The sequence below is a fragment of the Lynx rufus genome, unplaced genomic scaffold, assembly GCF_022079265.1.
Source record: "Lynx rufus isolate CCGP_SWC_20201006 ecotype Redwood Valley unplaced genomic scaffold, mLynRuf1.p SCAF_10, whole genome shotgun sequence".
Classification (NCBI taxonomy): domain Eukaryota; kingdom Metazoa; phylum Chordata; class Mammalia; order Carnivora; family Felidae; genus Lynx; species Lynx rufus.
The window spans coordinates 67,043,399-67,060,738 of record NW_025814824.1 but is presented as its reverse complement, the minus strand read 5'-3'; the positions used below and the strand labels follow the sequence as shown (position 1 = coordinate 67,060,738).

The window sequence follows — 17,340 nt, the reverse complement described above, 5'->3', positions numbered from 1 at the left end:
TTCAACAATAGCCAAATTATGGAAAAAGCCTAAATGTCCATCAACTGATGAATGGATAAAGAAATTGTGGTTTATATACACAATGGAATACTACTTGGCAATGAGAAAGAATGAAATATGGCCTTTTAGAGCAACGTGGATGGAACTGGAGAGTGTTATGCTAAGTGAAGTAAGTCATACAGAGAAAGACAGATATCATATGTTTTCACTCTTATGTGGATCCTGAGAAACTTAAGACCATGGGGGAGGGGAAGGAAAAAAAAAAAGTTAAAGAGGGAGGAAGCCAAACCATAAGAGACTCTTAAAAAGTGAGAATAAACTGAGGATTGATGGGGGGTGGGAGGGAGGGGAAAGTGCGTGATGGGCATTGAGGAGGGCACCTGTTGGGATGAGCACTGGGTACTGTATGGAAACCAATTTGACAATAAATTTCATATTAAAAAAAAAAAAAAGAAAAGGAAACATGTTGAATAGATTTTAATTCCTAATCATTGTCTTCCCTTATTCATAGTTCAATTCTGATTCATATATTTTTTCATTTGGGGATGCACCATAGTTCAGTGAGTGAGGATTTTGAAGGCAAACAGTTAGAATCTGCACTCAGCCAGCCACTTATTAGCCAACTAACCTTAAACCCTCTAAGTGAACTGAGGATAACAATATGTACTGACTTCATGGAGTTTCCATAGGACTACATGAGATACTGCATGTAAAGTACTTGACACAGGGCCTACCTCTTCCCCTCCAACACCTACTCCTACTGTCCACCAAGGTAGTTATTATCATTGTCATCATTCAACAAATCCTTATTGAGCACATACAGAAATGAACTAAAAGAACATTGTAAATGAGGAATTTCATACTTATCTTACATACCCACTGTGTGCTATCAAATCCAATTCGGTTTCCCTTAGATTTTGATACACCAGCTCCATTCTAAGAAGATAACAAAAAAACATTTTAATAAATTCAAAGCTATCTTTCTCTGTCTCATTTTACTTGGCATACAGGGAACAAACTGGTGGTTGCCAGAGGGGAGAGAGTGAGGGGGATGGGCAAGATGAGTTAAAGGGAGTGGGAGATATAGGCTCCTAGCTATGGAATGGGTAAGCCATGGGGATAAAATATACATAGAGAATACAGTCAATGGTATTGTAATACTGTTGTATGAGAGGTGGTAGCTACACTTGTGGTAACCACAGCATAACTGTTGAATCACTGTGTTGTATATCTGAAACTAATGTAACATTGTGTGTGAACTATACTCCAATTAAAAAAAAAAGTCTGGTCTAGAGAATCAGAAGGAAGAAAGCATTATCAGTTTTCATCTGATAAGCCCCCAAATACTTTGAAAGTAACAGGAAAAAAGAATGTCTGATGGTCTAGAGACAATGGGAAGAATGTTTCAAGCTCAAAGAAGATCCAAAGAAGTTTCTTATGCCTTGAATGTGTTCTTTACATAGAAGACAGATGGGAGGATACTAAAGAACAAGAAGAATAGCCTTACCCAACAAATGAAATACGCCCCAAGTTTCTAAAAAGGAGACCTGCGGCACTGGGGGCTCAGTGGGTTAAGTGTCCAACTTCAGCTCAGGTCATGATCTCATGGTGCATGAGTTTGAGCCCTGCATCGGGCTCGATGCTGTCAACACAGAGACCACTTGGGATTCTCTGTCTCCCTCTCTCTCTACCCCTCCCCACCCCCGCAACACACACACTCTCTCTCAAAAAAAAACAAAAAAAACCACACAAAAAACAAAACTCATCACACTCAAAAAAATTAAAAGGAGACTCATCTCCCCACTAAACTGCAAACTCAAGGGCAGGGACCAAGTCCAATCCTTTATATTGCCAGTGCCTAGCACAGTGCTTGGTAATGACTAAATACTTAATTGTGGTTTGCTAAATGGAGGGAAGGAGAACAGAAAAGAGGAAGAGAGATACTGAGTAATCAAGGTAAAGCCAGAAGTGGTCTCTCCTCATAAGCTCTGCAACTTAGACAATAACATTTTAATAGCAACAGATATTTGAGAACAAACTACAAAGAGACAGCTCTGTAATCTTCATCCTTGAAAAGAGACTGCAAACTCTATAACATAGCCCTTGTTACTCATAGCCCTCCATGAGTTAATTAGACTGAATTTCTGAGCTGTTTGTTTTCTCTGCTGGATCGTTCCCATCAGTATACAAACACGGTATTATTTCTATCTTAAAACAAACAAGCAATAACTCTCTTGCATACCCACTGTATGCAACTAACAATTTTCCCCCCTAACAATTAACAATTTTCCCAACTAACAATTTTCCCCCCTTAAGCAAAACCCCTAATGGGCTGTCTGTTCTTATTGCATCCGATTCCTCTCCTCTTATAAGCTCTTGAGCTTAAATTCACTCTGCCAACTATTCATCAAGATCACCAATGACCTCCATGTTGCTAAATCCAATGGTCAATTATTTTTACTCCTTGTCTTATTTGATCAAGAATTGTTGACCACTTGTGTCTCAAACACTTTAGTTGCATGGCTCTCCGAATCCCATACTTCTGGTTTTCCTATTTCTCTCTGGCTGCTCCTTCTTGTTCTTTGCTAGTTCTTCCACCTCCCTGATGTATGAGGGACCCCCAAAACTCAGATCATGAGACTTTTCTCCCTCTTTTTACTCTACGTTCACTTTCTTGGTACCTCATCTATTCTAATGGCTGTAAATACCATCTGTATGCTTACCACTCTCAATTTATATTCTCAACCACACCAGTCCTTTGAACTCCAAACATATATTCAACTATCTACTCACCTTCTTCATTTGGATGTCAAATAGTCACCTGAAACTTAACATGTCTGGAAAAAGCATCAGATCTCTAACCATCCCTCAAGCTTGCTTCTCATCTCAGTAAACAGCAACTTCCCCTTTCCAATTATCTAGGCCCCAAATACTAAAGTTATCCCTGACTCTTATGTCTCTTATACCCCACGTCTAGCCCATGAACAAAATCTGGTAGCTCTACTTTCTACCACTAGTTCCCTTGTCCAAGCCATCACCATCCTATATAAATTATTAGAATAGACTTCTACCTAGTCTGTTTTAGCCCTTGACCCTACAATCTATTCTCAACAGAGCATCCATTCTACTACCTTTTTAAAAAAATCAGATCATGTCACATATCAGCTCAAACTTTCCGATGGTTCACAATCTCACTCAGAACAAAAGCAAAAGTCCTTATGGTTTACAAGGCCCTAAACAATATAAACTCTCTGACTTTACTTACTATTCTTCCCCACTCTCACTCCTCTATAGCCACATTGATCTTTTTGCTGTTCTTAAAACTTCCAGACATGTTCCTGCCTTGGGACTTGGGACTTTCGTGCTTCCTTTGGTCTCTAGGTAGTATGCTCCTCTTGTAGATATCCACAGAGCTCATTCTTTTCAAATATGCTGTTTCCTCTATTTTTTAAATAATTTTTAAAGTTCATTTATTTTGAGAGAGAACACAAGTAGGGGAGGGGTAGACAGAGAGAGAGCAAGAGAGAGGGAGGGAGGAAGTCCCAAGCAGGCTCTGCAGGATCAGCTCAGAGCCCGATGTAGGGCTCTAATTCATGAAACTGTGAGATCATGACCTGAGCCAAAATCAAGGGTCAGATGCTTAACCAACTGAGCAACCCAGGCACTCCTGTTTTCTCTATTATAATGGCCTTCCCATCTTTCTATACCTGGAGGATTTACACTCATTTTATAAAACCAACTCAAAATATTATTTCATTCATTAAATATTCAATCATAGCCTTCCTAAGTGAGTTATTCAGCAGATTTTCACTCCCTACAAACTTTGCACTTACCTAAGCTTGAAGGGTCAAGGATAAGGACATAGGAGGATACAGTTTTATAGGGACTGACAATTATACAATTTTGGTGGTCCTTTTTAATAAACAGAATGCAAAAATATATTTTGCAAACTTTACCAAAATATATAGCTTTATAACATATTCCTAAGCCTCCTTCAAGGGCCTTTGGAAGTGAGGGGCCCTGTGGTTTAAATCTCATCTATCTGGGGCACCTGGGTGGCTCAGTCAGTTAAGCATCCGACTCTTGATTTCAGCTCAGGTCATGATCTATCTCACCCTTCATGAAATCAAGCCCTGCATCAGGCTCTGTGCTCAGGATTCTCTCTCCCCCTCTCTCTGCCGCTCACCCTCCTCTCACGTGCACACTCACTCTCTCTCTCAAAAATAAAGAAAGAAAACATTAAAAAAAAACAAACAAATAAATTTCATTTATCTTAATGGCTAATCTACCTCTGGTGAGGTACAGTTACTGGCAACCAGTGGCTACAACCATAGCTGTAAAGGAGGAATGTAGTCCCTATCAAGCAATGATCCTACAAATAGAGAACCCAAAGAATAAATAACATGACCTCTCTTTCCTCCAGGTCTTCAATCTCCAGATGATGTTTCCCCTTGGCTGACCTCCAACTAGAAAAGGGAAGGGAGCTCACCTAATGCAGTCCATTGAGGTCAGCTCCCCGAGACGCAGACTATTAAAGACAAGATCTGGAAGGGCAAACAGAGACTATCTACCATACCATGGTAAGAAATCTGGATCTTACTCCATAGGTATGCTATGTAGAGAATAACTTGATCAGATATTTAAAAAAAATAACTGGGACAGCTGTACAGAGAGGATTACAAAAGCTAGAGACTAAAGAAGAGTTCTTAAACTATAACTAGAAAAGTAGGCAGAACAAGGTTTATGAGATATGCTTTAAAGAAGTAACATATTGTCATTTGCTTATATGTCTCTTTATATGTTTCGTAACTTCTCTCTTCAACCCCAAATTTCCCCAGTTTCTGACTTCCTAGACAGCAAGGATTACACTTGACTGTCATTTCATCTCATAGCCTAGTACTGTACTTGGGCACATAGTAAGTACTCGACAAACATTTGACAAATAGATGACCAAATGTTCTAAAAGAAATGCTATATCAAATCAAGTGGTTTTTCTTTTTAAAGGCTAAAGATATTCCTATAGGATTGAGTAAAAATGTAAATGAAATGAATAAATAAATGAAAAGATGGAATCAGATGCCGAAAAGGAGGGGTAGAAAAGGTCTTGTGGCTATTGAACACCACTGATAAATGAGTTAAAATAAGGGATATGTCATTAAAGAGAAAGTATTTAGCATATAGGAGGTGAAGATTTAAGGAAAAATCCTTTCATTTTTTGAAAGAATATCCAACAATCCATTTCTTACAGAAACCAAAAAACAATTCTTTATTTTTTTTTAAGTTTATTCATTTTGAGAGTGACAGAAAGAGTGAGTGGGAGAGGGGCAGAGAGAGACGGAGAGAGAGAACCCCAAGCAGGCTCTGCACTGTCAGCATGGAGCCCGATGTGGGGCTCAAAATCACGAAACATGAGACCATGACCCGAGCCGAAGTTGGACACCTAACTGACTGAACCACCCAGGTGCCCCCAAAAACAGAATTCTTAATCCAGCATGATCATTAATCATGCCTACAGAGAATCAAACAGTAATACTTACAAAAACTGTTTGAGTTTTCAATAATTGATCTTTTTCAATTGTTTATAAATTTGTAATCCTAAGGATCAGAAACACTAACCATGGTAAATTCACCAACACTCCAGGCAGATTCCCCTTTTGCATCTCAGTGCCTTTCCTTATAGTAGATGCACTGCTCTCTTACTTACTCCCAAGTCACTGAAGTTCTTAGTGCATAGGACTCATAAATATGATCTGACACAGTGGGAAAACTTTGCTTATTAATTAGCCAAACTGCTTGGCCAGAAAACCTATAGAGTGTAAAGTCTGGGGATACATAGAAGTATTTTTTAAATATCCCTCAATTCTAATGGAAGAAATTCTTTCATATTCTCCTGAACAATGGTGGTCATGGGGGCGGGGGATGCGGGGGGAAAGGATCGGAAGAGGGGAACAATAGCATTTATCAAAGTTTACACACTAGATCAGATTATCAGATAGAATATTCTTCTTCCAGCAATGATCTGCACATTATCATTCAGAATATAAGGGAACTAGCCAGTAGTCAAAGGAGAGTTTTTAAAAATCATGATTCTTAGATGATTTTAGCAAGCAACTGACCAACTCAAAAATTTCAAAAACCTTTGTTGCCATGATCTAAATGGCTGCAAGATTAATTTCCATTTCTAATAATGGCATATGAAATTGTTCACTGTGAATAACTATTGCCACACTTGAAATCCAAACTCCCCTTCCAACTCCCTCCTGACCTTCTAACCAAACACACTTTGCAGCTCACTGCTCAGCCATAAGACAGACAGTTCCAGGAGCTCAACAAGCTGGCCAAGTTTGCCCGAGGGCAGGACCAGTTGGACCACAGAGGGGATCACCCCCTGAGCCCGGCAGCCACTTCGTATAAGCCCTTCTGGGCCTGGGTACTTCAGATCTTTGGTCTTAGGCCACTCCCCACCATCTTGTCCTGCCCCAGCCTTAAGGACAGCCAGCTCAGGGGATCAGGCTTTTAGCAATGGGCAGAGAGTAGAAGGAAGAGGCTTTTTTATTTTTTTTTTTTATTATTTTTTTTTATTTTTTCCAACGTTTATTTTTGGGACAGAGAGAGACAGAGCATGAACGGGGGAGGGGCAGAGAGAGAGGGAGACACAGAATCGGAAACGGGCTCCAGGCTCTGAGCTGTCAGCCCAGAGCCCGACGCGGGGCTCGAACTCACGGACCGAGAGATCGTGACCTGGCTGAAGTCCGACGCTTAACCGACTGCGCCACCCAGGCGCCCCGGAAGAGGCTTTTTTAAAGAGAAATGACTGTCTTTTGACACTTTCCTTTAAAAGAGTAAGCACTTCCTGTTCTTCCAACTTCAGGTTCACCTCCTATTAGGAGGTTGCTGGTGGGAGCCACAGTAGGGACAAACGCTCCTTTGTCCCTCCTCCTCCTCTGTGCCAGTGCCACTTGGAGGCTTCTTGTCTTTTCTGTTTTGAGTCCTTCCCCATTCAGTGCCGAGTGTGTGTGTGCATGTGTGTACACATAAATATAGTCATAAAGGGCAAAAAAGTACATACAATGCAAAGTAAAATAACCTAGCACAGAACCCTGTAAGTAGCTTTCTAGGTAGTAAGAGTAGCTGAATACTGCAGGCACTGAGTGCTGCTTATAGTTCTAAGTCAAGGAGATTATTAAGGTTTGGCTCACCCAGTGCTTTATACAAACACAGTTCATGGGCTTTGTCTTCCTTCCACTGAGGCAGCAATATTTTATAATTTTCTATTGTGATTCAAAATGAGCCATCTTATCTATCTCGTATCTTACCAATGTTACAGTATTTTGTTTGAGCATACTTGTATTCACATGTGCGACTAGCTCTATGAGTGAGGACACAAGTTTTAGGACCTGAATTTGGCAATCTTCAGCAAGAAGCTTAACATATCTGGGCTCCAGATAATTCATTTATGAAAAAAATGATCAATGAGAAACCTGTAATAATTAAATCCAATTTTATTTATCAGGCAGCAACGTAAACCTTGAAAGGACTAGAATGTGTGCACTATTCATAGCTACCATCTGCTGAGCACCTACCATATATCAAACACTAAGTGAGATGCATGACATACATTATCTCAACCAGTAAAGCTGCCAGTAGCCCCATTTAAAGAAACTGAGGCTTAAAGAAGTTAAGTGACTTGCTGTTAAGAAAAACAACCAAATAAGGAGTCAAACTCAGGATTATCTAGGCCCCAAACTTAAGAATTAATGCTGTTGCCACTTCTACCAAATTATGAGTTCCTTGAGAGTAGGACCTGTGTTCCATTTATCTCTGTATTCCTGCAAAATGCCCTGTATATAACACGTAATCAATAAATACAGATTGAATGAGCACACATAATTATAATCAGATTGTCTAGGTTGGTGCAGTAAAAAAAACAAAACAAAACAAAAAACAATGAACAACTGACATTCTATAGGGGGTCCTAGAGATAACCTTTGTGATGTAAACTGCCAGCCAATTGCTTGAAAGGTGGAGCTCACAGAAATTGCTCACAAGGACATCACACAAGAGTTTGTATTTCAAAGGCCTGTAAGAGTTTGTATTTCAAAGATCTAGAGGGTTGTTCTAGAATCTGAAGAGTCAACTCCACCCATCTATGGAGTTTTAGCTGACCCAATAGATACACAAATTCCTTGCCTTCAATGCTATCAAATAACTGGATTATTCAGACCTCATTTGGGAGATCATAGAAAGGCTAAACTTGTCTAACCAGCTAGGGCCAAAAGGAATTCTGTGTCGAGGCCCTAGAAATGGTCAAAAGTAGGCCTCCTTCAATGTGGGTGGGAATGAAAACTGGTATAGCCACTCCGGAAAACAGTGTGGAGGTTTCTCACAAAGTTAAAAATAGAGCTACCCTATAACCCAGCAATTACACTACTAGGCATTTATCCAAAGGATACAAAAATACTGATTCCAAGGGGCACATGCACCCCAATGTTTATAGCAGCACTATCAACAACAGCCAAATTATGGAAAGAGCCCAAATACCCACTGACTGATGAATGAAGATGTGGTATGTGTGTATGTATATATATACATATATATATGTATACATATATATACATATACATATATGTATACATATATATACATACACACACACACACACACACATATATACACAATGGAATATAATATCAAAAAGAATGAAATCTTGCCATTTGCAACAATGTAGATGAAACTATGCTAAATGAAATAAGCCCATCAGAGAAAGACAAATACCATATGATTTCATTCATATGTGGAATTTAAGAAACAAAACAGATGAACATGGGGAAAGGAAGAAAAAATAAGATAAAAACAGAGAGGGATGCAAACCATAAGAAACTCTTAACTATAGAGAACAAACTGAGAGCTTCTGGAGGGGAGGTGGGAAGAGGGATGGGCTAAATGGGTGATAGGCATTAAGGAGGGCACTTGGGAGGCGCCTGGGTGGCTCAGTCGGTTAAGCATCCGACTTCGGCTCAGGTCACGATCTCGCGGTTCGTGGGTTTGAGCCCCGCATCAGGCTCTGTGCTGACAGCTCAGGGCCTGGAGCCTGTTTCAGATTCTGTGTCTCCCTCTCTCTCTCTGACCCTCCCTTGCTCATGCTTTGTCTCTCTCTGTCTCAAAAATCAATAAACGTTAAAAAAAAAAAATTTTTTTTTAATTTAAAAAAAAAAAAAGGAGGGCACTTGGGATGAGCTCTAGGCATTCTATGTAACTGATGAATCACTAAATTCTACTCCTAAAACCAATACTATACTATAACTAGGAAAAAAATATGCCTCCTTAACTCCAAGATATCAATAACCTTTCTTCCCTAACCTATGATAAATATTAGAGTACTCTCCTGAAGAGCCTGAAAAGATTTGTAGTCCTCAACATTTACTACTGCAGGCATTTACTACTAGAAGTAGGCTGTGATCACAGATAAAACCAACTTTTCATTCTTGCCCTAGCTTTTAACACACAATCTCAGTGTCTTTCTGAATTGCCTGAAAGTTCAAACCTGACCTAAATCATGTTTGTTTGTTTTTTTAATGTTTTATTTATTTTATTTATCCCACACATGCAGGAAGGGGCAGAGAGAGGGGGAGACAGAGGATCCGAAGCAGGCTCTGTACTAACAGCAGACAGCCTGATGCTGGGCTTGAACCCACAAACTGTCAGATCATGACCTGAGCTGAAGTCGGATGCTTAACCTACTGAGCTCCCCAGGCGTCCTTAAAATCATGGTTTTTATGCTGATGCTGCTGATGTGTAAGTTAGTGCTGATCAAGGTTACCATTCTCCGTTCTTCTGCTAATAAATCAAACAACTTTAATTGAACTAGAAATCATTTTGTGTGAATTTTCTGTCTAAGGATATCCCACAATTGAGAACACTGAACAAATGAGAAATGCAATTCAGATATAATCAGTAAGCAAAGTTTACAGAATTCTGAATTCTCTTCCTATGTTATAAGAAACTATACTAGAATACTCGAGATTCATCTGTATTTCCCTGAAGTTTAAGTGAGATCTTGAAGTTTAATAAAAAGCTGAAAGTTTAAACATTTTCCTCAACAAAATCGAAAAAATTTTAAAAGTTGGGAGCTTTTAAATAATAACGTCTATTATTCTAACTATACTTACTATTTTTAAATAAAGCATTTTTTTTTCTGGCTGGGATAGAGAAACTAATTGTATTCCTTATAGACAGCATTTTATCTTCACACTAATAACATACCGGAAGCATCTATACTTCCACTAGCATCTGTCCCCAGCAAATTATAAAAATATGGAAGAAAAAAAACATTTCTCATTGTTTCTGTCACCTTGTCAAAATGCCTAGCAAACAGTGACTTTTAAATAAATTTTTTGAATGAGTACTGGGTATTATATGTAAGTGATCAATCACTAAATTCTACTCCTGAAACCAGGATCACACTATATGAAGATAATAATAATAGCTCATATTTACTGATCTCTTTATGACATGCACTGTTCCAAATGCTTTATGTGTATTAATTCATTTAAACCTCACAAGTCTACGAGCTGGTATCTTTATTGTCCCTATTTTGTAGATAAGAAAACAGAGCATTTAGAAGTAATTTACCCAAGATCCCACAGTTGATAAGCAGCATAAATGGGGTTTAATCCTAAAGTAGTGTTTCTGCTTTTTACAACTAAAGCTACACGGCATTTGGGGCATCTGAGTGGCTCAGGTGGTTAAGTATCTAGCTCGTGATCTCAGCTCAGGTCTTGATCCCAGGATCATGAGTTCAAGCCCAGCATTGGGCTCCACTCTGGGTGTGGAGCCTACTTAAAAACATACAAAGAGCTACAATGCATTCTAGGGGAAAGGGTCAAAATAGTAGTTATTTGTAGAAACGTCACATATAATTAAGATGGGATTTTAAGTTAATGGAGGAATTCAATAAGTGATATTGGGACAAATGGTCAACCATTTGGGAAAAACTTTAAAGTTAGAGATCTAATTCATACCTCATACTAAAATAAATTCTATTTAGTTAAAAAAAATTAAACATAAATAGTACTTGATGAAAATACAGGTGAATACTTCCACAACCTTTGGCTACTTATGACACAAAACTAGATGCCCTAAGGAAGAAAGATCTTGACAGGTTTTCTACTTAGAAATCTTTTCTACTAGAAATTAAATACAAATGTACTGGGGGTGGGGGGTGGGGGGTGGGGGGTTATACTATGAATATAAAGTTAAAAGACAAATTAATAAACCAGGAAAAATATTTGAAATATATATGATAAAGGTGTAACATCCTTAAAACTATGCACAGCATCTAAAGAAAGACAACACCATCAGAAAAATATGTAGATAGGAACACAAAAAAAATTACCTTTGCTGATATATAGTGCTTGTAGTAGTATAATTGAAACAGCAGAAATGCAGAACTTGTCAAAGTTAAAAGCGCCAAAATCACGTTCTTGTTGATTCTACTCATTAGTCTGTGGTGCTCACTTGGTTGTCCTTTGAGAGTAACCCAGTTGGTGTCATCTTTTTTGGATAAGAAGATAATCTTGTTTTCTGTAAACAAAAAAGATATTTCTAAAGAGACAAAAACTTATTTTTACTTTTTCACCTTTAATAACTAGCAACAGAACAAAGAAAAAGTTACCTAAAGTTCCATAGCACATTCTTTGAATTGCTAACTTTCTCTCCTGAAGAAATAATCAGATATGAGACCAAACATGACAAAAACAAAAATATTTACCATGGAATTCTACAAATAACAACTGCAAATAACAAACATAAATGGGATATGTAAAAAACCTGACGTATACAGGGTTGGGGGCTTCTCCTACAGAGTTTCTGATTCAGTAGATCTGGGATGTGGCTTATGAATTTGCATTTCTGACAAGTTGGCAGGCTCTGCTGATGCTACTGACCTTACTAAGAACCACTTCCACAGAGGAAACTGAGAAAAGGTTTGGTCACGAAACATCATCTGTATGATAGCTTTTTGTTGTTTTTGTGTGATCTAGGATGTGGCCAGTTTTTATAAATATGCCATACATGTTTTCAGTTCTTTGCAAATATAAAGAAAGTGTAAAGACAAGAAGTTTTGTTCTTTCATCTTTGGTTGCACCTGATTATTTCTTTAGGATAAGAATTTTAATATAGTTCTACTTCTTTGTATCTCCTCTGCATTGATTTTGATTAAACATATTACATTTAATTTTTCAAGTGTTTATCTTTATTCCTGTACATAGACTAACACCTCTATTACTTGATGTCTAAACTTTTTAAAAAAAATTTTAATGTTTATTTATTTTTGGGAGAGAGAGAGAGAGAGAGAGAGAGAGAGAGAAGAGGGGCAGAGAGAGAGGGAGACACAAAATCCGAAGCAGGCTCCAGGTTCTGAGCTGTCAGCACAGAGCCCGACGTGGGACTTGAACTCACGAACTGTGAGATCATGACTTGAACCACCTGAGTGCCCCTTGATGTCTCAACTTTCTACGATTTTGTTCTCCAGCTGAAAAATAAAGGGAAATCAGCAAATTTATACCTACCCTCCTGCTTTCTCTATTCATCTACTGGATAGCTGATATTCATCTTGTTACAGTTTATCAAAAAGAACTTATAAACACTATTTACCTTGAGTTCTCCCATTGTTCAAAAACACTTGTCAACTCATAGTTGTGCTGAGGTCACAATTTCTTTCCCCCTGACAACTTGTAGATTTTATACAATAATGCTATAATACTAAATATCCCCTGACAATATCTGATCCTTCCCCTAGCACTCCCCTTTAAATTTTTTCAATTAAAAAGTTGACCCTTTTAGGGGCCCCTGGGTGGCTCAGTCGGTTGAGTGTCCGACTTCAGCTCAGATCATGATCTCGCAGTCCATGGGTTCGAGCCCCGCATCGGGATCTGTGCTGACATCTCAGAGCCTGGAGCCTGCTTTGGATTCTGTGTCTCCCTTTCTCTCTGCCCTCTCCAGCTCGTGCTCGGTCTCTGTCTCTCTCTCTCAAAAATAAATAAACATTAAAAAAAAATTTTTTTTTTAAGTTGACCCTTTTATTTATTTTATTTTTTATTTTTTTTAACATTTATTTATTTTTGAGACAGCATGAACGGGGGAGGGGCAGAGAGAGAGGGAGACACAGAATCGGAAGCAGGCTCCAGGCTCTGAGCCATCAGCCCAGAGCCTGACGCGGGGCTCGAACCCACAGACCGCAAGATCGTGACCTGAGCTGAAGTTGGACGCTCAACCAACTGAGCCACCCAGGCGCCCCTAAGTTGACCCTTTTAATGTGATGAGCAGAGAATGCATTCCTTACCTATGAAAGCCAGTTTTTTTTTTCAAAATTAGGTTATGTAATGATGTTGATGAATGTACAGCTGACCCGTGAACATAGGTTTGAATTGCCTGGGTCCACTTAAACGTGGATTCTTTACAGTATGTACTGTAAATGTATTTTCTCTTCCTTAGGATTTTTTTCTTACAATTTTCTTAATATTTTCTTTTCTCTAGGTTACCTTATTGTAAAAATATAGTATATAATACATATAATATACAAAATATGTGTTAATTGACTGTTTATGTTATCAGTAAGGTCAACAGTAGGCTATTTGTAGTTAAGTTTCTGAGGCGTCTATAACATACTGATTTTCAACTGCATGAGGAGGCTGGTGTCCCTAATCCCCACACTGTTCAAGGGTTAATGTATACTAGCTTTTCTTCATCATGTGTCCTTCCAATCTGTAGAACCAAGATTTCTTTTTTTAGTGGGAAGTTATATGTTTGAATATTCTTCTGTTCTAATGTTGAATTCTCTTATTTCCAGAACACACACCTGAGCATGTTTCATCTCCTCTCATTACCATTTCACTTCGTTCAACTTCCAAAAGCTTGTTGTCATGCCCTTTACTGACTTTTCAACAATGTTAATTCTCCTTTTTGCTTCCCATATGGCCTTTTATTTCTCTGATTTTATTTTTCTTTCTTTCTTGAGCTCTGCCAGTATATGGTTTATCATATACTGTTGTCTTATTATTTCTTCCTAGCTAATTAACTTTGTCTATTATTTTAAATAAGTGATTATTTCAGGGCACATGGGTGGCTCAGTCAGTTAAGCATCTGATTTCAGCTCAGGTCATGATCTCACTGTTCATGAGTTCGAGACCCGCATCAGGCTCTGTGCTAACAGCTCAGACCCTGGAGCCTGCTTCAGATTCTGTCTCTCTCTCTCTCTCTCTGCCCCTCCCCGACTCGTACTCTCTCTCAAAAATAAATAAACATAGGGGCGCCTGGGTGGCGCAGTCGGTTAAGCGTCCGACTTCAGCCAGGTCGCGATCTCGCGGTCCGTGAGTTCGAGCCCCGCGTCAGGCTCTGGGTGGATGGCTCGGAGCCTGGAGCCTGCTTCCGATTCTGTGTCTCCCTCTCTCTCTGCCCCTCCCCCGTTCATGCTCTGTCTCTCTCTGTCCCAAAAATAAATAAAAATGTTAAAAAAAAAAATTAAAAAAAAAAAAAAAGGATTTAAAAAAATAAATAAACATTAAAAAAAATTTAAAGAAGTGACTGTTTCATTAAATTTGTTAGGCCAATACAGTTTTCTCATGGGTTCTTTGTCACTTGTTTTTCCCTGTTTCTTTTTTCCTTTTCTCTGGTAGCATTTTTGGGGAGATAACTGTGCTCATTTCCTTTTTCTTATTTACCTGTGAATGATGTGAACTCTACTCAGATCAGTTATTTCCAAGAGGCCTGTGGAAGGAAGAAACAGGCTGTGTTCTGGACTAGAAGGTAGTCTCTAATATACAAGAAAGCATATTATGACACAGTGTTTTGTGCATGTGTGTGTGTGTGAGAGAAAGACAAAGACAATGTGTCTGAGAACAAGTGAGAGAAAGTCGTTTAGCCGTTACTCCTTGCCTCACCAAGAAAGTGATTCCTGCAAAGATGGGGTCTCTCTGTATGTTTTCTTATGTCCTCTTCCTTTCCTGCTAGTTAATGCTGCCAAACAATCCAAGGAAGCTCTTACTGCCTTCCTATGCATCCTGTTGCTACTGGAAACAGAAGATCTCTCCCTGACTGCACTGCCAGCTCTATCTGAGATCTCTTCCCGACAGTATCCTCTTTCAATCTCTTCCTGCTTACGGGAACCTTTCTCAAATATTTTGATTTGGGTTATAGGATTCCTGGTCTCACCAAAGATGTAATCTCTGTCTCTCAATCTCCTTGTTGTTTCAGAGTAATTTCAGACAGAAGGGGGTACAAATGCCTATACTCTGCTATCTTAAAAACTAAAAGTCTTGGTTTCGAGTTTTAAAACAACACAAATGAGCTTACAGAGCTGAAGACTACATGAAGCAAGCACTATATTATATAAAGTCAACAAACTACTTAAGAGAAATGATACTAACAGTAATATGAATAATTCACTTGATTTACAGATGATGTATACAGCAAAAATAACTGAATAAGTCATAATCATGTTGTCTCCTAAAACAATGAAAACTAGCAACATACATAAAATAACATTGATGATGGTATTAGTTTTTGCTGTCAGCTAAAAGCTGCTAAAACAAATACTCTGGTAAGGGCAGCTAACAAGATAATAAGAAGAATGTCCTTCGTTTTCAATATTTCAGCTCAGTTTCTTGTGGTTCTAGTAAATAGTACATCAGCATATTGTCTACTGATTCCTATGTAATTTTCTGAAGTGGCACTGAGACTGCACCATCACTTAGCCTCTTCTGTGCCTGAATTCATAAAGAGAAAGAAAGCATAAAAGGCCTATGTAAACCACGACAGAAACATAAAGACCAAATTAATATCTTGTTCTCTCTTGGGACATGTCTATAATCTACAATTAATTTTTACATGAAATAAACCTCCACAACATATCATCAATCACTTAACTCTACTGTTATTATCAGGATGACATCTAATTAACTTTATTTCATTATTTTCTATAAATGCTGAGGCAATTCAATTGCAAAGGAGGAGTGTTAGCCTGTCAAAACATTCTTCTTTGCTAGCACGATCTTTAAAATGAAAAATGCAGGAGAGGCCTGCATGGCTCAGTCGGTTGAGCATCCAACTCTTGATTTCAGCTCAGGTCATGACCTCATGGTTCATGGCTCAGCATGGAGCCTGCTTGGGATTCTCTCTCTTCCTCCCTCTCTGCCCCTCCTTGGCTCCTGCACATGTGCATGCACATTCTCTCTTAAAAAAAAAAAAAAAAAAAAAAAAGACTTTAAAATGAAAAATGTGGTACTTAAAAAAAGAGTGGCTTACTGATTTTTACCTCTCAAATATGTCTGGCATCAACTCCCTCTTCTTTCTTCACCATCAATCTAATTTAGACTCTAATTGTCCTCATTTTACCTGGAGCCCCCATCTCTACTTTCTACCTAGCCATAATCTCACCTTTACAGTGACAGATATATCAAGTTTCTGACATATGATTCAAGTTATGCCATGATAAAATTTCTTCAATGGTTCCCCACCACCTACAAAGTTCAAATTCCATGCAATGGCCTTCTAGAGGCAAATTCAATAGGCTTCTTCCACTTCACACACTCTATGATTTTTGCCCCAGAATTCCTGGAATACATACCACACTTTCCTGTGTCTGCTTTTGCTCATTCCCTCGTGTGAAATGTTTTCCCCCATTTCTATAAAACCAGCCCTACACCTCTTTTCATAACTCCTCTCAAGTAACCATCGTACAAAGTCTATCATGCTCTTCCGAGTCACAATTAATTTCTCCTACCTCCAAACTCCTAGTTTTACCTTCCTGCAAGGAACATTTATTGCCTATCTTAACAGCATAGATGCTGCAAAAATGCTAAGCACTGGGATGCAATGATAAATAAGGTACAGTTTCCTATTTTCTAGGACTTTAGAGATGAGTATAAGTTTCCCAAAGAAGAATGGTGGGGTTGATGGGGATGGAAGGTGTGATATGCCTAAAGAACAGCATGGGGAATGTTTTCCAAAATGCACAGGCCCCATTCCTTACCACCCCCACATCAATTAAAAACCACCGCTCAAATGGCCAACAGGCACATGAAAAGATGTTCAACGTCGCTCCTTATCAGGGAAATACAAATCAAAACCACACTCAGATATCACCTCACGCCAGTCAGAGTGGCCAAAATGAACAAATCAGGAGACTATAGATGCTGGAGAGGATGTGGAGAAACGGGAACCCTCTTGCACTGTTGGTGGGAATGCAAACTGGTGCAGCCGCTCTGGAAAGCAGTGTGGAGGTTCCTCAGAAAATTAAAAATAGACCTACCCTATGACCCAGCAATAGCACTGCTAGGAATT

The 17,340-nt window shown here is 38.8% G+C and overlaps 1 protein-coding gene across 2 annotated transcripts in view; it reads right to left on the bottom strand.

The window, feature by feature from the left end:
* The window catches only part of FKTN (fukutin), a 68,108-nt gene extending 56,519 nt beyond the window's left edge, over window positions 1–11,589 (bottom strand). For both annotated transcript variants that reach the window (XM_047067403.1, XM_047067396.1), the window contains exons 1-2: window positions 11,396–11,589; window positions 877–936 (exon numbers count right to left, since the gene is read on the bottom strand). In XM_047067403.1, coding sequence (XP_046923359.1) covers window positions 877–936; window positions 11,396–11,500 — 165 coding nt within the window. In that variant the 5' untranslated portion in view covers window positions 11,501–11,589. The remainder of the gene's footprint in view (window positions 1–876; window positions 937–11,395) is intronic.
* Between the last annotated feature and the right edge of the window lie 5,751 nt (window positions 11,590–17,340).